At 39.3% G+C, this 21,491-nt stretch overlaps 1 protein-coding gene across 4 annotated transcripts in view; it reads right to left on the bottom strand.

Moving 5' to 3' along the window:
* ZFC3H1 (zinc finger C3H1-type containing) overlaps positions 1 to 10,588 on the bottom strand; it is a 41,863-nt gene extending 31,275 nt beyond the window's left edge. The window contains exons 1-5 of one of the 4 annotated variants that reach the window (XM_059846910.1): positions 9,933 to 10,588; positions 5,188 to 5,604; positions 1,591 to 1,655; positions 1,133 to 1,331; positions 727 to 953 (exon numbers count right to left, since the gene is read on the bottom strand). In XM_059846910.1, coding sequence (XP_059702893.1) covers positions 727 to 953; positions 1,133 to 1,331; positions 1,591 to 1,655; positions 5,188 to 5,604; positions 9,933 to 10,521 — 1,497 coding nt within the window. In that variant the 5' untranslated portion in view covers positions 10,522 to 10,588. The remainder of the gene's footprint in view (positions 1 to 726; positions 954 to 1,132; positions 1,332 to 1,590; positions 1,656 to 5,187; positions 5,605 to 9,932) is intronic. The other 3 variants (XM_059846911.1, XM_059846912.1, XM_059846913.1) reach the window with 3 other exon arrangements.
* Positions 10,589 to 21,491: the final 10,903 nt, after the last annotated feature.

Raw genomic sequence — 21,491 nt, 5'->3', positions numbered from 1 at the left:
ATAAATGCTATAGAAACAGGTGTTTTTTTCTGTTATGTACCAATGTTTTAGAGACAGGCATTAGTTACTCAAGTGCCTTTTGCTAATCTCAGTATGAGAGAACAAGAACAGCCACAAGGATATGATGACCACTGCAGTAACTCTATTACTTGATCAATTTGACACTATGTAAAGTTAAACTAATTATCTTTTGTCGTGGCGTATCTTATGCCTCAAGAAAATAGATTAAATACTACATTGAAAAAATACTACAAAGCAACCAAGTCCTCCAATGACATTTTGAGAGAAGCAACCCACTGAAGTTGTATACACAGAAAAAGTCTGAAAATGTGGAGAAGAAAACCTTGAAATCTAAAAGAAGAACACCAAAGAAGTTTCACTGACTGGTTATTGTTAAATTGCAGGCTGCTCTTCGATCACTATGTTCAAAATGTCTTCAGAAGAAAAATGCTTTATCATTGACTTGCAAAGGTACAACTCATAGAAAACTGATTTTCCAAATGAAAAGGGAATGCTTGTCTAGCATGGGATTAAAGCACTGTAAACACTCAAGTACACTGAGCTTTTCTTTCATTGATATATTTTGATTATTCTAGGGGTGGGGGAAGCAGGGAGAAGAACAGGGGGATTCAGACAGGATGGTGACACAAAACCAGGTGAGGCAAGACAGAAATCATTAATGAATCCTAAATGTAACACCAGAACACCACGTAAGAAATTTCTTACCCTGCTTCTTGATCTCCTCTTTCCTCCAACTAGTTTCATAAATCGATTGTACTGCTCTTCTTGATTTGAGAGGTCCCTAATTTTTCTTATTTCTTCTTCTCTCTTTCTTCTCTCCTCCTCCTCTTCTTGTTTCCTCTGGTCTTCCTCTTTCTGCCGCCTGTCTAGCTCCTTTTGCTGCTGCATCTTCTTTGATGTCTTTGTCTGCTGCTTCCTCAAAGTTTGCTTGCCTTTGAATAAAAAATTTTGTGATTAACACATCTTACCTAATTGGTCCCACCTAATCCTAGATTCTTCAAGAGCTTTGAGTAAATGTGAGAGTTTAGAATGACTAAAGGCTCATTGCCCACATTAACTTTTTTTTAGGCCATGCCATTGACAGCCCTTTCAGTAACAGTAAACTTATTACCTGTAGTACTAGGTTTTTTTGTTGAATGTGCTTTTGTACTGGCTTTGATTTTCTGTGTTACACTTTTCGTTTTTGTTAATTTTTCCTTGCTTTCCTTCATCACCTGTTGTTCTTTTTGCTGCCATTTTTTACTAGCAGACTGAAGTGCAAGAAGCCTAAGTTGCAATTCAGACATCTCCTCCTCATCATCAAGCAGCTTCTTGAGAAGAAAACAGAAGAAAGGACAAGACAAAAAGTCAAGAAACATAATTTAACAACTTTTTCTTTGAAAGGGCTTTTGAAATCTTTCCCCACTATTTTTACTAAAAGAAAGCTCAAAATCCCACTTTACTGGTACGTGTCACATATTAAAAACTGACAGTTCCTATAACCGGAATGTTTCTGGACTGCCATTTGGAAAAAGCTATCAGAGTATCATAATGCAAGCATGCCTCATCCATGGAGGAATATTTTCTTACCTTTTCAGATGCAACATCTGAACTGCTGAGCTTTCGCACTGATGTTTGCTCTTTGTCTTCTGTACCTTCCAAGAGAAAAAAAACGTATTTTTGAACAAGAGGTTTCTCCTGAGACAGAGCTACATTAAAATGATACATGAATTTTAATCTGTACAACCAGATTTTATCATATCACTGATACACAGTATGAAACAACAGCAGTGGTACAGGCAAGATCACACGAACAAACACTCATAAATTTGGTATGTCTAATAAAACCAGGACTCCAAAAGCCTAAGGCAAGACTTGTCATTTCTTAGTAACACATGAACTTAGGCTCACATGTACTTCCTCAAGAAACAGAGAAAAACAGATTTGCAAATAAGGGGAAAAGAAGACTTCTTGTCAAGTGTTTTATACGTCCATCTCATATCAGCTGCTGTCCTGAGCATCTCATATTTCACTGGCAGCTATTTTGAGTAACTGGTCATTCTTTTGCAGAATTAAATATGAAGGCCCAAAGCTGCAGTAAGAACACACTTGCTCCATTTCACACCAAAGGCAAACAGAAAAAAAGTTATCATGGAATGAATGGTGGAAATGAACAGTACAGCACTGTTTTCCCACTATAAACATTTAGATGCTAAAATATTCAATTCTTAGACATCACAAAATACAGCAAATTTTCATAATGTATATATACACACTAACATACTATATTTTACACATGTATACATAATGTATAAAACGTGCTGCAGTATTACATAATTTATTATAGCAAATAATCCCGTAATATAATTGGCTGAAAAAAATAATTATGCATTTTTTATACAACCATACATGTTTATATGCATCAGACAAAGGAAACTTCAGAGAAAGATAATTTAGAGAAGCTTGGAATTCTTTTGCTATATTACTCTTTCTTCAAAGGAAGATTCCTTCCCACTATTCAAAATGGTGAAAAATAAATTCAGATTCTGTACAGCTTTAACTTCCCCTAGCACTTCATAAAAATTACATTCAGAAAGGCACTGTTTAAAGTACACCAAGACCTTATACGTAAACAAAAATGAAACTTAAAAAATGCTGAAGGTCTTCCTCTTTGCAAATGCATGCATTTTTGAAAAATGCACATACAAAAAAAAAAGAAGAGTAGTATCTAATACCCATATGAACTATAGAAAAAATTCAAAGAAGTTAGTATACTACGTGAAGTTCCTAACCATACACTTCACAGGATGAAAGCAGGAAGACAGATGGTAGTTTTTTTTTAATGCAAGCATATGAAGGGACATTCCATACGAGTACAAACACCCTTTCAAACCAGAAGGGGACAACATGGACACAGCAGGCTAATGCACAACATGGGAAGTGAAGGAGGGAATACTGTCAAGCCTGTCAGAGCACCTGAACCACAGAGAATTAATTTGAGAGAGAGACTGAAACTTTCCTAAGTTTTAAGACAATTTCCTCAACTTTTACAAGCCTGCAGAAATATCTAGTACACTATGTAAAAATAAATAAAATGTGAAAATCAAATTTTGCTGATTTCCCAATACATGCAGTAGGCATTGTGGCAGTAAAGAGATTAATGTAGTATATATTCACTTAATACACATGAATCGGCAATAACTCCAATTAGCTGCATTTTTCTTTGGAAGCCTGCCTTGAATTGTCATAAACATTCACTCATACATAATCTGTCTGCTTTCAGATCATTCATATATCATAGATTTGAATATCATGCAAAAATTAAATGCTTTTAATATGCATATTACAGCATCTATTTTTCACTATCATATCAACTGTATTACCAACTTCAGTGCTTTTAAGTTTGGAAACTGGATTTTTGAGACTATTTTGCTTTTTAAATACCTTTTTCACTCCTGCCCTGCTATGTTCTCTTCCCACAGACTACTAGTTTTTCTTTTATTACCAAAATTAGTTTTAGTCATATGTGTCAATAAAATCTGTATGACCTCTTAAAAGAACACAAAAAAAAAATCTATTATTAATGGGAAACACACAAGGGGGAGAAATTACCTAGAATGAGGTGGTTTGACTACTAATTATCAGTTTTCTCTTTTATTTTCTTTACAAGATCTGTCTTGTTCTGAAGTCATACAAAATGACTTTCAATGCTTTAGTCCTACCCTTCTTCATATTGCTGGCAATTACTCACCTGCATTCTTATTCAATCCATTAACTACTTTGTCTCTTCCCACTCAAATTGATAGTTTACACACACTGGCAAATTAGTGAACACCAGATGACAAGTGATAGCCTCAAGCACCATTCTCAACAACAGCAATCACTTACTAGAAGGACAAGCAGCCTTGAGAGTAGGAAGCTTAAGTCAGCTGCCTTATTTTGCTGTAGACTTAAAAAGTAAGCTCAAATGCTTTTAGTACAGGCCAGGTGGACATGATCACTTATTTTTCAGTAACTGGCTAACACATCTCAGCAATTACCCTCTTTAGTCAGCAGCCCAGAACTATCTTAGACAAGACATTAATACTCTACCCTTTGGCTTCATTTTGTCTACAAATCCTTTCCATTTCTGGCCTGTGATTTCTTGACTGCTTGTGAATATCAACAATGACCAAAGTAATTCTTGTGAAAATATCTCATGGTGTTAATAACACCAAGGTTATGGGTTTGATCCCTGTATGGAACATTAACTTTTTAGAGTCAGACTTGATAATCCTTACCTTCCAACTCAGAATATTCCATAATTCTCATTTTGCACTTAAGAAACACAAAGGTGAAATGCGGAAAAAGGGGTCTCTAAATGTTCTCTTCTCAGCTAAAAAAACCCCACAGTTTTCTTCTGCAGAGAAGAACAAGGCAAAAGCAGAACTAAAACTTTCAGCAGAAGGTCAATGATTTCTGCTGTTGAACAGCAACTGAACAGCAATTGAAACCTTCAAGTCTTGTCCTCATGCTCTCTGCCAAACAGTCAGTCTAAGAAAACACACTGTTTAAAATACAAATCCAAAGCAAAAGTTTCCAAACATGTTTATGTAATTCAATGAACTAAAAAACACAAGAGTTAAGTACATTAAATCTTTAACTTGTAACTTTGAACATTTTAATTACAGTAAAGTTTTCCTCAACATCTAGTAAATACAATAGGTAACAGTGATGCCTTAAGTTTTTAGCTTTCATACTTTCCAGAGTCTGTACTGCCTTAGTGTGCAACTGTGAACTTCATATAAAGTGTTAGCAAGTTGTCTTCACAGTATAGTTAAACAAAACAATCCTTTCCCAAGAACCAAGAACACCATTGCAGCTTCAGGCCCAAAAAGTGTAAACAACAGCAAATTGAGGAGAGCAGTCTGGGAGGATGGGACTTCAAAACCTGAAGCTGTAATTGGACAATTAACCCCAATTTGTAAATAGACCAAAAATAAAACTGCAAACCAAGCGTCCATCTTAAGTGGAGCCACAGACAGGCTCATGTACTGCCTAAAGTGTATTCTTTGAAGACCTTTTTAATAAATACCTACTTTATTCCTTTAACACTGTCTAGCCTCTGTTCTAGGTAGCCTCACAAGGCATCAATAACAAGCAAACAGAAGTTCACAAGCTAAAATAACTTTACAAGTATTTCTTTACCTTGGCCAGATTCTGTTGCTTCAGATTTTTGCGAGGACTGCTTCATTCCTTCTTTGCCTTTTTTCAATCTGCTCCTCTCAGCTGGAGTAGGCAGTTTTTGTCTGAGAGGTTTCAGTTCAAATGCCTGAAAGCCCATAACCGGATTTTTCTCCTCAGGAGGTCCTTCTTTTACAGAGTCCGTTTTAATACTGTCATTTTCTACAGTTTTTTGGTCCTCAGTGTCCACTTTTTCACCATCTTGTTTTTCATTTTCTTCCCTGTTGCTCAAAGCTAGTCTTTCATCTTTATTAATGTGCTCAAGCTCTAATTGTATCTGCTTATACTTCAAGAGCAGATCCTCAAAACTTTCTTCCACAGAGCTTTCATTTTTAGAAGAGTGGTTCTGCTTTCTAGATGGAGACCTTCCAAAAGTTTTAGCTGAATTACGGGTTAAGAAATTCAAGACAAGAATTTGCATAATCTTAAAGCAGTAGCAATATTACCACTGAAGACCAATTAAGACAAATGTAACTTATGACCATTCTCACATATTTTACCTTAAGGCTAGTTTGAAAAATATCCTGAATAAATACAAGCAGCATGCAAAAGCTGCAGCCTTTATTACATATTGACAAACATTCTCTCAAATCAACAATTTCAAATATCCTAATTATGACAAGAAGGTCATGAATTGCTGAGAAGTCTCATCTCTTACTCACAGGACCCTCCTGAAACAACAGCTATAATGCTGAGATGGTTCTCTACCATGGAAAGTCAAACTTCCAGAATTCATAACTCCAGTACTAACTTGCCATCTGACATTCTGAAAAAGACAGATTAGATTCCTTCTTACTCATTTTAGACTTTCATAAAATGCCACATCTAGCCAATACTAAGTTTGGCCATAGCACAATTACACACTGCAGTAAATGCAGCTCAGCAAATGAGGTAAGGCACAGAAGAATCAATGAACAACTGAAGGGAACAAAAAAAGGTAACAAAGACTTGTGATCAAAACATTCAGGAATGCTGAAGACAACTGGGAATTACTAATTACTTAGAAAAGTTTAGCTATGAATGTTCAAGGCAAGCAGCGGAAATATTCTTAGGCACCTCCACCCAGAACAAAAGTTGTCACTAATATGTCACTATCAACTCCTCTTACCTTAACTTGACCCTTGAAAATGATCATGTAAAATAATCATGCTCAAGGGGAAATCTTTCAGGATACAGAGCCAGGTTTTACTCATTTGACTCACAGTATCAACCCCACTGTGATAACAGCTGACTCACACACCCAGTTACGCAAAATGCTTTTTCAACAACATCATCTCTTAAAACAATAAACAGAGTAAAACCAGAAGCTAAAATAGGTGTCCTCTGAACACAGACATACTGAATCCACAGGAAAACATATTTGTCTTCTGCTCACAACAAGCATCGACTACTTGGACGTTCTGCTGTTAAGTTCCAACATTAGTATGAAGAATCTCTGTAAGTATCCTGCAAAAGCTACTTCGGTAATACCAGGAAGAGTTTTGCTATACAGCACTTTCTCAAGTGTCAGCACAAAAAGCAGAAACCAGCAAAGATAAACTACATAAAATCCAAAAAGCAAACAGCCTATAAATATGTTTAAAATGCTAAAAGCTGCATGCAGTATAACACCAAATTATGCAATAAGCTTATCTGCTAAATTCCCTTCCAACACCTATCTACTTCCAAAGAGACAGCTACATTCGCATTTTTCTAAGTCACAAGGAATTTCGAAGCTAATAAGTCTAACTGCTATTTGCTATTGGAATACTTAAATAGCTTCCAAAGTCATCTGGAGATGGATAACAAGACAGTTTTGAGATGGTTTTTTTGTGCTCAGGACAATATAATTGCTAGAAGCTCACACTAGAAATTCTGTGGTTCACATATGTAGAAAATTTTTTTTAGTGTTTCTACACATAGAATGCAAGACGCCATGAAGTGCAGTGAAAGGCAGACAAGCATGTACACATTAAAACAAATGTGCTTCAACCAACTCGAGAGAAATTTCATGCAAGAACCAAAAAGAAGAAACTGGGACTTAGAAATGAAGAAAATTGTACACTGTGAAGAGTTCAGAATTCAATGGAAATGGGAAGTTCCATAATGGTTCTGTATTTCAAGTTCAAATTCCACAATTCTCTATGCAAGAATTCCTAGAGAATTACTATATATGAGCTTAACACTAAAGTTGCCAAGAATTGAAGGAGAAAAGCCTAATAAAAGCTAACCTCCAAAAAAAGTTACAGGAATTCTTCAAGTGTTCCACCTTAAAGAATATTCCTTACTCCACTTACATATATATTCCTACAAAACGTGGTGCAAAGCACAAGTTCCATGGATAAATCAAGTAAACAATCCCTGTCTTACCAGACTGTCATGATTTACCCCCCCCCAGCAACTTATTACCCCACACTCACTCCTCCCTTCCCTTCCATGGTGGGACGGGGAAAGAACTTGGAAAAAAGAAATGTGGGTTAAGGGAATGTGGGCTGAAAAAAGAACAGTTTAATAACGGAAATCAAGTAAATAACAGTAATAATAATGAAAATGGAGATAACATAAGACAGTGGAATAATGCCCAAGGAAGGGGAGTTATACACAATACAACGTGTAGTGCTCACTACCCACTGCAAGATGCCCAGCCCAGCCCCAGGCAGCAATCAGTAGCTCTCAGCTAGCTCACCAGCACCAGGCATGATATTCTGTGGTATGCAACACTACTTTGGCCAAGTTTGGGTCTCAGTTTTGCACAATACCAGCTTCTTGTGCACCTCCTCACTGGCAAAGCATGGGATGCTAGAAGTCCATGACTTAGTGTAGTCACTTCTCAGCAACAACTAAAACACGAGTGTGTTATCAACATTATTCTCACCTAACACCCAAAACAAAGCACTGTACCAGCTACTAAGAAGAAGCCCAAATCAGGACTCAAGACACTTAAATCATTTTATTTTCCAGGGGGAACTTCAGATACCATTCCAGGCCACAAGCCTCCTTGTACCAGTTGATATGAAAGCTTCCTCTGAAGTCACAAGCCAATGAACTACAGCGGTACTCCATTAATGTTAGCAACGTGGAGGTACCTTAGTATTTATTAATTCTCTAATGTTGACTGTATTAGGTGGCAAAGATGTTAAAAAAAAAAAAAGTAGCTCATATTGAGGGAAAATCATGGACCTTCCTTAACTATATGATCCATAAACAACTGAATGTTCATTTATTAAAGAGTAATAGAACATCCTCCATCTATCATGTTTCAAGAGATACATAAATCTTAAGTGCCAGGAATAAGAACACTTTCAACATCCTCATTTTCTACTTTTGGTTTGAAAATTGAATTATTTGTTTCTGAATCTCTTTTAATTAAGAGAGAGAAGGAGACTGCATCAGTCTAATTAAGAAACATTGCAAGTTCTGTTTAGGACAATCTCCACATTTGCCCTGCAAAACTCCTTACACAGAAAGTAACCACTTTCAGGTACTCAAAGCAACACTGCAAAGAGACTTAAAAACTATTTTCAGCATTAGAATTTTCATACTGTGAAACCTTGAGCAAATCACATCTTCACTTGCTGCCTCTCAAGATTAAACCCTTCAATGAAGGGCTCCAATGAAGCCTTCAATAATGCTGTAACTTGAGACTAAATAAAATCATCTCCATTGCTAATTTACAGATTCCATCTACATTTAAACAAATTAAAAAATGACATAAATAATAATCTTGTATCTAAAACAAGATCCAAGAGACCCAAGAAATCAACCAACGCAGTTGTTTCTAGCAAAAACACATCCTTTGACTATTGATATGAAGGACAATAGAACACTGTAAAACTCTGGAAAATAAGATTTAATCATTATCTCTCTTGCTCACCGGTTTTTCTACTCATCTACATTTTCAGTTAGGCAACAATGCAATCAAGTAACCAAGCTGCCTCAAGCTATACTCAGCATCAGTTCTTTACGTTACTTCCTCTAGCAGACAAGAAAAATTAGGGAAGCTTTTCCCACCCCTTTTCCAATTCCTGCTCCTAAAAGGACAAAATATCAGAACTCTTGTAATGAATCATCTAAAGTCTTAAGAGCAATCAGTGGAGAACATTCTACAAGAAATGGTGGGTATGGCTTTCATCTGAATGCCCACACAAACTACAATTTGTGTGTGCAGATCCACTCCAGCTTAGCTAAAACTGACCAAACCTAAACCCATGTGTAATAGCCTCTGAAGGGATGAAAGTGAAAATGAAAAAAACCAGTAGATCCTTCATTGCCCAATACAGCAAATTAACAAGCTTAGGGTCTTAGCTTTACAATTGTGACACTAATTGTACATATTAAAACTGCCGCACCAACAGACTGACCCCACTTCACAACATTCGCACTTGGGGCTACAAAAGCAGCCGCCCGGAATCCAACCGAGAAAAGCTTCCTTCCAGGCTATGCTTTTTTCCTTTTTCCCAACACCCAACAGATCGGCCAAGCCGCAAGCCAGGCCACGGCAGTAATCCGACTTCCCAGCAGCCTCTCCTTAAGCAGGGCCGGCTGTCCCGACCAACCCCGAGGATTATCCTGGGAGCCTCCCTCTCCGTTACTGCTGCGGGAATCCGACTGCCAGAGCGGGAGGGAAACGCGTCCCTTCCCACGGCTTTGGGCCACGTAGCGCGGCACGGCCACACCCAGGCCCACCGCAGCAGCACGGGCCCCACACCCCGCTCACGTCCCAAGGATACATTTCCGAGGCGAGGGCTCCCTCCAGCCCTGGCTGCTACTGAACCCGGCGCCGCCTCCCCCTCCGGGCGGCCTCCCCGGAGGGTTGCCTGGCCGATCGCTGCAGCCTCGGCTCCGGCCCCAGCGCCCACCGCCCCGGTAGGGCCGGCCTCGGAAGCGGAACCGATCCAGGGCGTTGTGGCTGCGCTCCCAGAAGGAGAGCCGGGGGCCCGTGTCGGAGTGCGAGCCCGGCGGCATCCGCGGCGCCGGCGGGTGGGAGCGGAACGAGTCCTTAGGCCGGTACCCGCCGTGGCCGTGCACGTGTCCCGTGTCGGGCGGAGGCTGGTGCCGCGAGCGCGGGAAGGGCCGCCCGGGGGAGGATATGGAGCCGCTCCCGTGGAGCCCGGGGGGCGGTCGGCGCCTCGAGTACGGCCTGCTACTGCTGCTGCTGTTACCGCCGCTACCGAAGCCGCCGGCGGGCTCGGAGCCGCCGCCATAGGGCCCGAAGCCGTTGTTGTCGTCGTCGCTGATCTCGCCATCCTCCAGCTCCCCTTCCTCCTTCGGGGAAAGCCCGCTGGGGTCGGGCGCGGCCGCCGCCTCCGCGGCCGCCATGGGCCCACGACAACGGTCTCAGCGCGCCCTGCGCCCCCTCCGCTGGCCCGCGCGGACTCTCGCGAGACCACGCCCCGTCCCTCCTGCCTGGGAGGAGACAGAGCCGAGATGCGTAAGAGAAGAAGCGGCTCGGGGCAACGCCCCTATTGCGGGTATCCTGGGTAATGTAGTTCCTCACTCGGGGTGAGACCATGCAAAGCACGGCCGGCCTCTTAGCCAATCGCGCGGCGGCGGCGCGCGGCCCTCCATGTTGGTAGAGGAGGTGGGAGGGGGAAGGAGGCCGCCATCTTATCGAAGGGCTACAAAGCTGTGTTGGTACGGAGCGGTGGCATGGCGGCGGGCTGCCCTGCCTGCCCTGCCTTCCCTGCCTTTCCCCCCGGCGCGGAACGATCAGTGGCAGCTCCCTTTAGCGCAGGTTGCGGGAGCTTGGGCCCCCTGGGTGCTCATTGGGGTGCTGGATGCCATTTCTCTGTTGGTGCGGCCTGTGCCCTGCTGCTCTCCGCCAAGAGGCTGCTAAAGAAGGGAAGGCAGCGGGTTTTCAGGCATTAACCCCCAGAACCCTCCTAGTAGCTAAACTAATGTTAAAATCTTTAAGAAGGAGGTTTCTGCAAAGCTTCCCAGAGCTGTAATTGCCTAGAAGGTCAGTGCCATAATGCCTTCAGCGATATAAGTGACAAGTGAGCATCAGAGAATGTAAAACAACTTCATAAAACACCTTCAATCATTTGTTTTATTTTCATATCTAAGTAGCATTCTGTTGCTACCTGGTTGGTTGTTGAGGGATGCAACATCCTTCCAGGACTGCAGACTGGAGATCAGTGATGACTTGCTTGTGCAGAAAAAAACTCATTTTAAATAAAGCTTTTCTAAGTCAGATTGGTGTCTCCTGTAAAACTCACAAACCCTGACTTTAAAAACTGAGAAACCTGAGAGATTTCTTTGAATTTTGCATGCTAAATGTCTTGGCAGGTTTGCCATGGTTTTCAAACTTGGAGAAAGATGGCTGCATCTTCATGCTTTTCCTGAGAGTGAATTATTAAGATGTTTTGTAGGGTATTTTTTAGTGAGTAACGTGCTATGAAATCACAAGCACCAAAATAAAACTCAGTATCATGTTGCTGTTTATTTCCCCTTGCCTTCCTCTCTAGACTTCACTTAAATCCAGCAATAATAGAGAGAGTGGATAACCCATGTGCTTTGTAAAGTCCAAAATGTTGTGCCAAACAAACTTACTTTTCTTAGCTCAAAACACTTTTCACCCTCTTATTTTGATCTAACAGGACAAACTATATGACTCAAAATAGATAACCATTGCAGTGACTTCATACAAAACAGGATAGAGTAATGGAAGGTGTATATCATATCCTAAATTTCTCAAATTTTTCTGTTTAAAACAATGTGCATTCTTTGAAGATGTTTACAGGGAAACAAGTTAAATGTTTGCTGTTTCACTCTCCTTCCCCAGCCCACATATACATTCTACATTAGAATGCCGTTTGTGTCAGTACTTTTATTCAAATTGTTGGTATCTCTAGGAATCAGGCTTACGTTACTTTGCATATCCCACAGTACTAAAAACATGCAAATATTACATAGGACATACTGAAAACTTTCTCAAGTAGCAGCTGGAGATCAAGCATGTTTTTAAACATTGCTGGTGCCTATGTCCATGTCTGAAATCTAATCCACTGTGGTTACAAAGCAGTTTCAGTATCACTGTATGTAAGCTGCAGAAATTTCCCTCCCAGCACACGTCCTTACTTAGGCATCCCAGAGCTTTGCATATATCTGATTCCAGTTGCATTTGAACAGTTACCTTTATTTTTAAGTGTTTTCATGCACCAGTAGGAAATTAGCATCAGTATCTTTTAGACAGGAAAAGAAAACATTTCTAGAACTGTAAAATATTGGCAAAACATCAGCTCTTTTATGGGAAATTACCCTGACATGGGTAATTTCTAGAACTGTAAAAAACTGGCAAAACATCAGCTCTTTTATGGGACATTACCCTGACATTCCCACTCTATTGATTTTTATTGTATGTTTGCTTACTGTTCATCCAACAAGTGTGCTGAATTTATTCAAAAATGCTATATGATCTGTATTATAAATTTCTATCTCAGAGAAACCTAACCATCTGTACTTAACCATCTGTAAAAGAATACCCTGAGAATCTTCCAGTGGTTTTGTATATCCTGTGGTATCATGTGTCCCTTCTTTCATTTCAGTCATCTGATATTCCTAGCTTTTTGCTATCATCCAGGGTTATCACGTGAGTAATTTTAAATTTTCAGAAAGAAGCAGATTCACCACAGTTAATAGAGAAATTGATAGTGTTAAATTCTTTTCTGTACAGGGAATAAAAAGGCATGTGTAAAAAGAATGTGTTTTTCTGATGGTTTTGCTACCTACACATTTGAACAAAGGCCATAAACATTTGAAAACTGCAAGGGAGCTGCCATTCAAATAGAAAACATGAAGAAACTTCCTTGCTTATGACATGAGTAATAGATAAAGAATTTTTTGTGAGGTTTCATTGAAATGTGTGAACTTAAAAGAAAAAAGAAAGAAATTTTATTTTAGCTGAATTTCACTTCATGACTGTGAAACAGATTATATTGCTGCTGGAGAAAAAAATAATTGTATTAAATAGTGAATATATTTTCAGTAAAGGACAAATAGAATAATTTTAAATACAGAAGATGGTACATTTTAGTACAGGAGCACAGAATTTAACTTATTTCAAAGTTTGAGGCAGGAAATTAGTTACATGTTTACCATGTAAATTAAATTCAATGATAAAAAGTAAAGTGGATTTTGTTTTTACAGAAGCACAGTGTGAGTTACAAGAACTTGGCCAGATTTCAGACATATAAGACATTCAGTATTTTTTGGTACTATAATATTTGGCTTAGGCTAAAATTATTTTTGCTCTTCTTGCTTTGCAAGTGTCAATTACTCATAGGTTATGGGTAGATCCCCTAGTTGGTAAGGTAATAAAGATAAATATATTCTTTGCATTTATTCCCCAGTTTTGTGGTTTTTCCTGTGGTCTGCCTGTGCCAGGTGACACAATGTCCGGTTAATCCACAATTTGGCACTGTTGCACAATTTGACATAATTTTGTTGTTCTGTTTCTTAACTCATTTCTTCCCGATTTTTTTGTTCTTTTTTTTTTTTTTTTAACAGAAAGCTGGGTGAAATCTTCCAAAGAAAGCAGTTTCTACCCAATTAGGAACTTCCAACTTCAAAATAAGCACTAAGTGTAGGTAAGTTCTTACTGAACATAGTCTGAACACAGTGCCTTCAAAATGTCTTGAACACAATGCCTTCAAAATACATATGAAAGTAAAAAGAAGTAAAAATTATAGGAGACCGTAAGATTGAAAAAAGAACAAAGAATCACATTCAAATAGCAGGCAGAGCTGCATAATGATAGAATTAAATACTTGCCTCATGACATGCTTAAATTTAATTATTATTTATATTAAGAGATATATCTGAGCAAATTATATTAAATACCTAAAGGAATCTTCCCTTGGCTGAGGTAAAAGTATGAGATATTTATATTTTACAGAAGACTATTTATAAAAGCTTTTTAAATAAAAAAGTAGTCTATTATTTTTATTTTTGTATTTATGGTGACTTAATGGTAAAATACAAATCAGTCACATTGTTATGTTCTCAGACATGCACTTGGTAATGAGAAAAATCACCTTTTTATGACTGCAATTATTCAATACCTATCAGTTACTAAAAAAGACTTTTTTAAAATCTGGAAGATGTCAAAATGTGATGTTAGGTTTTCATCTCATGTATTAATAGTCTGATGGAAGAGCTGATTCTAAGAGTTCTGTCTTCCCGAAAGACAGAACTCTTGCATACAGGAAGCTTTTTTCTTTTGCAAGAGACTTTATTTTTAGGAACATAAAATAATCACTGCTGATAACTTCAGATGAAACACACTCCAGTAGCAGTTAACTCCCTCCTGCTAGATGTTGCTAAAAAGAATGGAAATTTCCTCTCAGGAACCTCAGCATCCTTTCTTGTATCCTCAGAGGTTTTCAACTGGGAATCCTGCATTGGTACTTGAGACCCTACACAAGCTTTGGAACAAGGAGTCCCAGAAGTGAGCAACATGTTGAAGAGAAGTAAGCAAGCAAGGTCAGAAACTGAATCATAGAATTCATGCCTTCTTTAGGGCAAAGAAGACTGTAGGTTTTTTCTGCTGAGTTTGTACTTGTATTGGACACCTAATCCATGATTAACCCCAAAGTCTGCGGTGGGTGTGTAATGCTTTTTTTTTTTTTTTTTTTTTTTTTTGGCATGTTTGTTGTTCCTGAGTTCTTCCAATTGTGTTCAGACAGGATTGATCACAGTTATTTATATTGTTATTTATAGAATGCAGATGCTACAGCCAAGTTAGAGACATTTAACAGATCAAGTGTCTAAGATAATTTTTTTATGCTTGAATAGTACATACATAGTATGTATGTGCTATCCAAGCATAAGTACATACATAGTAGATTGTGTGCAGTACTTTCCACTATTTTGGTATTTTCCTCAATGATTTTTAAATACTTCAGATATTCCTCAAAACATAAAGTCTGAAACTAAAAGCTCAAATTACCATGATTCAAAATAATATAAGCAATTGTAACTTCTCTATTTGACAGGTAAGTACTACAATGGATTTGGTTCCACAGAGAATGATGGAAGAAATAAACTTCACAATAATTTCCTGAGATTTTTTTTTCTGAAATGATAATGTAGCATTGTTATCTATGTATGGAAGGTACAATACCTTTCTTTTTGTTAAAAACACTGTAGAAACATATAGAAGCAATATCCTGTCATGTCCTGCAGTTTTGAGACTCTGTCCCATGTGTCATGTTCCATTTGCTTTCAAATAACAAGTGTTCCCAGGTGCAGCCAATCCCAGGTGATAGGTAGGAGTTGGAGCTTCATGCATATATCTATTGGATCAAGCTGGATCAGTTCCCATCTGTGACCTTAGACAATGAATTTCTGCCTTCAGGGTTTTCCAGATTGGTTATTTTACAGAAAAATTACATGCTATGGGAAACATCATGACACCTTCACTAGAGTGAAGAGGGATATTGGAACACACCCAGCATTTTGAAATATTTAAGTCTTTAGCATAATGGTAGGCCAACTGAAGAAAGGTATTTTAATAGCTTATGCAAAGATGCAAAAATTTTCAACTGTTTGAGGGCAGAGCACTCTGGAAGGATATGGATCTGATGCTGTTATCTTGAGTCCTGTGTGTCTCTTTGGTGTAGACTCAGGTCTGGGGTCCACAATGGTGGTACATTCAGAGGCAAGTTCTGGAAGAATTTTTTTTTTTTCAACCTGTGAGTGAATAGTCTTGCCACTATTAGAGCTCACCTGTACCTTGGATCTTTGTGGTGGATTAGGTGAGCTGTGCAGTAACCTTATGGGCTTACCTGTTGCAATTTCCCATGGACAGAGTGTGTGTTTTTAATCACAGTGTTCTTGATGTATGTTCAGGCCAAAGGGAAAGCATTTGTCCCTTTTACGCTAGTTTGTTCACAAAGTTTGGCCAATATAATTCTTAAATAGATTTCTTCCTTTCAGCCCTTTCAAAGTGTAAATGCCCTTGGGTTCCTAGGCCTTGACAGATCCCCTGGACAGCTGGTCCTGTGAAATGAGTCCCCTGGTCACTATGTGGTACCATGAGTATTCCAAAATGATGTATTGTCTGAGAAGTTTCTTAGTGACAGTAGTAGGATCAGCATTTCTACATGGACAGACCTCTACCCATCCTGCTGGGTATGATTATGATTAAATAAGTGTATTTGTGGTTACATTGTTTGGACATCTGCATAAAATCCACTTGCAAATTTACAAAGGAAACCTATGTGTCTAGGTGTGCTGCATCTTTGGTTTTGACCCTTCGTCTGATGTTATGGACCAAACAAATTGGACAAGTGCTGCAGTATTGCTGTGCTCTTACAGAAAATCTGGGGCAAACCAGGCTTTTACTGATACAATCACACCCCCTTGCCAGGGTGAGCCACCAGGTGAGTCACATCAGCAAAGTGAGGAGGACCTGAGGTGCAACAAGATGGTCATCTGGGGACAGCCAAGGTGTAACTGAGGACTCAAGGTGTAACTGGCACTCGTGGCACAGCCAGGCAATGTTTTCATCTTCCCAGGTTTGAGTCCTGCAAAACAGTTCTGAAAGAGAAGCAAATGGTGACTGCTGCGTAGAAAGGCTGATGAGAGCATTTACAGGAGTGTGCCAGCCAGAAAGCCCCACTATCCTTGCTGATTGATCAATTAAGACCATTTCTTGTTTGGTATCCTCATAAGGAAAAACATGAGTATAGTATTTTACTATTGCTAAGAGCAGGCAGTACTAACTAATGCTTGCAGAAGAGCTTCAACATAGCAGCAAGGGACTGGCATAGCAGTTGTAGGGGGATCCAGTATGGGTAAATGAAGGTGGTATAGAAGGTAATCTTATCCCCCAATGAGTTGCAGCTGGACCAATTACTAAAGATTAGAAGCAGGCCTGATCTTAACAGGCCACACCTGTAGCCAATAAGAACAAGTGGTATAAAAAGAGTATATTGGTGGGATCTGCAGTGGGAGGGGTTAGGTGACTCCTGCAAGGACTGGGAGCAGGCAGTGCTTAGAGGAGCTGCCTGTGAGAAACATCAAGGAGGATGAAGCTCTGATGATATAAAATCCTTGCACTATAATGATGTTAGACTTCATGCTATCTAAGACAACAGGAGTGCAAGGGGATGTTAAAAAGCTGAGTTGCTTTCAAAGTTATCCTCAACTTTGCATAGCCCCAAAGGTGTATCAGGAATTGGTGTAACACAGATGGCTAAGGAAAGCCAATGGCTCTTGTGCAAGTACAAAAGTGCTAATCAGGACAGCAAGTTCTGCAGTTTGTACTAGAGAGCAATAATAAGCTTCCACTCCTTTGGTGAAGTACAGACATCACATCCTGGAGCTCCATCAAAGGGCTGGAGCACCTCTCCTATGAAGACAGGCTGAGAGAGTTGTGGCAGTTCAGCCTGGAGAAGAGAAGGTACAGGGAGATCTTTTAGCACCTTCCAGTACCTAAAGAGGCTGACAAGAGAGCTGGAGAGGGACTTTTTACAAGGGTGTGTAGTGATAGAACAAGGAGGAATGGCTTTAAACTAAAAGAGGGTAGGTTTAGATGTGATACTAGCAAGAAATTCTTTATTATGAGGATGGAGAGGCACTGGAACAGGTTGCCCAGGGAATTCATGCATGCCCTATCCCTGGAAGTATTCAAGGCCAGGTTGGAGGGGGCTCTGGGCAACCTGATTGAGTGGGAAGTGTCTCTGCCCCTGGTAGGTTGGTTGGAAGTAGATGGTCTTTAAGACTGCTTCCAATACACACCATTCTATGACTGTGGATGGCCTGTGGAGCCACAGGGAACCATCTATAAGAGGGGTTATGTCTGGCTTCTGTAGGAGAAAATCTCTGATGTCATGGAAGGATGCAAAGAGTTGTTCTATGACAGCAGGGCAGTCATGGCAATCTTCACAGGCAGGGCCACAATGTAATGCTACAGGGTTAAGGACAGAACAGCAAGAGTCCTGGCTGTTGACAGGAGTTTTTGTTAGAAAATGTGTCTGTGCTAGTTGGAAATATGCTGTTTTCCCTTTGAAAAAAAGGCTGCAACAGGGTGGGGAACAGCAGCAGTTAGGGGATATCCTAGAACCAGAGTATTAAGGCGTTTTGTTGGTTTTTTTTAATTAAAAAACCAGCTGCAATGACTTTTCATTATTTCTTTTTTTTAGATTTTATTTAGGGTTTTTTCCATTTTATGTCTTTTCATACCAGCTGAAAAAGACAGCCCTTTGGACTGTGCCACTAGGTTTCCTGATTATTTATACTATTAAACATTCCAACAAGGCAGCCAGACTTTAAAAAATGAATGGCTTTTAAAAGTGATCTTACAAAAAAGGAGTATGCATATTACTTCTCAGATGTGGGAGAGACAACTGCTCAGTTTGCAAATTTAAAAAGATTGCTTAAACCTTAACAAAAATACAAAAAAGGACTACATAAAGAAAAAGCTGCAGTGCTGGGAACTGCCCCTCGTGCATACCACATGGCCAGTGTGTCTCCAAGATGGATTCTCAGTGGTTTATACCCCTGCGGGTTTCATCAGCCAGTCCTGGCCCTCCCAAAGTCTGTCAGTCAGCTCTTCTTTGCCATTTATGGGTGGAAACTGCTTTCTTGTAACTTGATTGGAGGTCAGGTGTTGCCATGCTGTACCCCCTAAGCACCAAGCTTTTCCATTCCCAACTGCCCTAAGGAATGTCTCTACCTGTCCTAGACAGTGTGGCTGTCTGATGGTCACAATACAGGGGGGAAAAGGGAACTGTGGGGAGAACACAGGACATCTGAACACAATAACGTAACTATACATCATAAAGCTTTTATTAATATTCACACAATAGTTATCTTTTAATTGCAAGAGCCAATCATCTCATTATCCATCTATAACAGTTGGTAGCTGTGAAGTGTTGGGCCCCAAACTGATACATAAAGAGGTGTGATATGACCCTCAGTGCCAGGACAATTTCTCAGCTTTTCTTGCAACACTTCACTGTTATTTTTAAATGTAATCTGAACTATGAATATGTAGGAAAATTAAATAAATTTAAATGTTTTGTCCATCTCCAAACAGCTTTTCTTTACACTATTTTCATGAAAACTCAGGAACCTTAACTTGGCAAGGAAACAAGTTGAAGGGGATGGTAGTCACAAAGGCACAGAGGGTTGATATTTGATTTTGCCTGTTTTGCTAAATAGGTGGACTTAGATTCAATCCTTCAAGACCAGCTGGTGCTTAGGACTAGCCCACTCTCTAGGGACTTCCTGGAATCGTCTCCTCAGAGCAGTCCAAATACATCTGGAGAGTAGCTTTACAGTTAAGCAGTGGCAATTAGTGAGAGGTCAGTGCTTCAGCTGAACACAGCTGCTTTTTTTTTTTTTTTTTTTCCATTTAGCAGCATAAATATATAAACAAAGTCTTCAATCTTAGTTAATGCGGAAAGGAAGGTTTCTTGGCTGGTTGTTTCAGTTCCCCTGAGGTAATGAGACTTCAGAGGGATGAAACGTTGCAGAAATCTCATTGTGTTAATTAGTAGGAGGAGAGTGACATCCATAGACTCAAATTGACTGTATATATGCAAATGTCCTAAGACAATTCTTAAACATCATGCCATGAACCATTTCTGTAAAAGTTTCAGTACCTTATGTCAGCCAGCAGCTACTAGTGGCCTGATTATTGAACAGAAAATTTTTCATTATTAGCTATATTTGCATGTGAGTCTTTTCTAGTAAAACTGTAAGATCAGTTTTCAGGAAAAAAAAAAACAAATTCAGAAGCTCTCTGTGTGGCAGTTCTGACTCTGGAAGAGCTCTTGAGTTTCTCATTTTCGCAGTCTTTGACAAATGTTCTTTTGGGTTTGAATCTTTGAGGGAAGGAAAAAAAAAAAACCAGCTCCAGCGTGCTAAAGAGGCCGACACTTAAATCAGTGTCTGACATAAGAGAAATTAAACATATAAGATGAATTCCAGATAGTTGGACATATTTACAGGTGGAAGTCTCAAATAATTAACATAAAAGCAGGCTGGTAAAGTCTCAAGACAAAAGTCTGCAAAATATATTTTTAAAAAGTCATGAGCCATTCTACTAAAATAATCATGGATGTTAAAAATGTTCACTTTTTATTTATTTATTAACATTTCTTCTGAGAAGATTTTGTTTGAATCCTAGTCATTCTCATTTCTGCATCCATATTATCAATAATGTCCATGTCATCAAGAAAAAATAAATTACTTGCAAGACTTTGCAGCTGGGAGATAACCTCCTGTTATTATAGTGATGTCCTAGAGTTCACAGAACTGAAGAATTTAATATCTTGAAAAGCAGAGCATCAAGTTTTGTTTATATTTGTGATGAGAAAGGCATAAATAAGGCATAAATGCAGATTCCTTTCACAGATGAAGAAGGTGCTTCCACACACACACCCCCCCCCCCCCCCTCAACCCCGACCCAGCTTGTGAAAACTTTTTTTTCAGAGATTAAAACTTAAGTGCTACCTTAGAGTGTTGTGTACAGTAATAGGATGTTCTGGGACTTCAATACCAATTTCTGACACTGGGTGGATCTCTGAAGTCGGGAGAACAAGAAAATAAATCTTTAATTGGCACTGTTTTGGCATGAGAAGAGTGGATTGGGCTCCGCCCTGTTTGTCTTCTCCATTTTTAATCTGCTTCAGGACGGAATGATTTCCTGTGGCATCACTTTACTGTTGTTGACTGAAAGAATGGGAACAAATTATCACAGCAAAGCAGCAGAATAGGCAGTACAGTAGTCTTTGTGATGAGAAACTTCAGTTGCTGAAAACATTGGGAATCTGCAACTCTTTGTCATAAGACTTGAACTCATCTTACTTTTGAAATACTTTTTCTGCACCAGCTCTGCTGAATCTGGACTGCAGAGACAACGGTAAGGGATATTTTCTGCTTAACTTTTGAACACGTGCTGTTATAGCCACCTCTTTTCAGTAAAACTGTCCTTTCTTATTCTGTAGTTCGAGTTTTCCAGGATATTTTCACATTTCATATGAAATTATCCAATTTCTAAACTGAAAAAGTCTTCAGTTCCATAGCAGTATTTGAAGTTGGATGTGTGGGTATTTGCCCTGGGAGAACCAGGACCAAAATTTTTTACTGCCAACGTCAAAATATTGTATTTGCATGACTTATTTTTTTGATTTAATAAATAGTCAATGATAAAAAACTCATTCTTTATTACAAAGTAGATTTCCCAAAATCCAGTTTATTGATCACAGAGTACTTGCTGCTTTTATCTATCTGCAAAATACAGCTAAATCTGTAGTGCACTTGGCAAGTCCATTATC

Source organism: Haemorhous mexicanus, chromosome 5 (assembly GCF_027477595.1).
Source record: "Haemorhous mexicanus isolate bHaeMex1 chromosome 5, bHaeMex1.pri, whole genome shotgun sequence".
NCBI lineage: Eukaryota > Metazoa > Chordata > Aves > Passeriformes > Fringillidae > Haemorhous > Haemorhous mexicanus.
The sequence above is the reverse complement of the archived record's forward strand: the minus strand, read 5'-3'. Positions and strand labels throughout refer to the sequence as shown.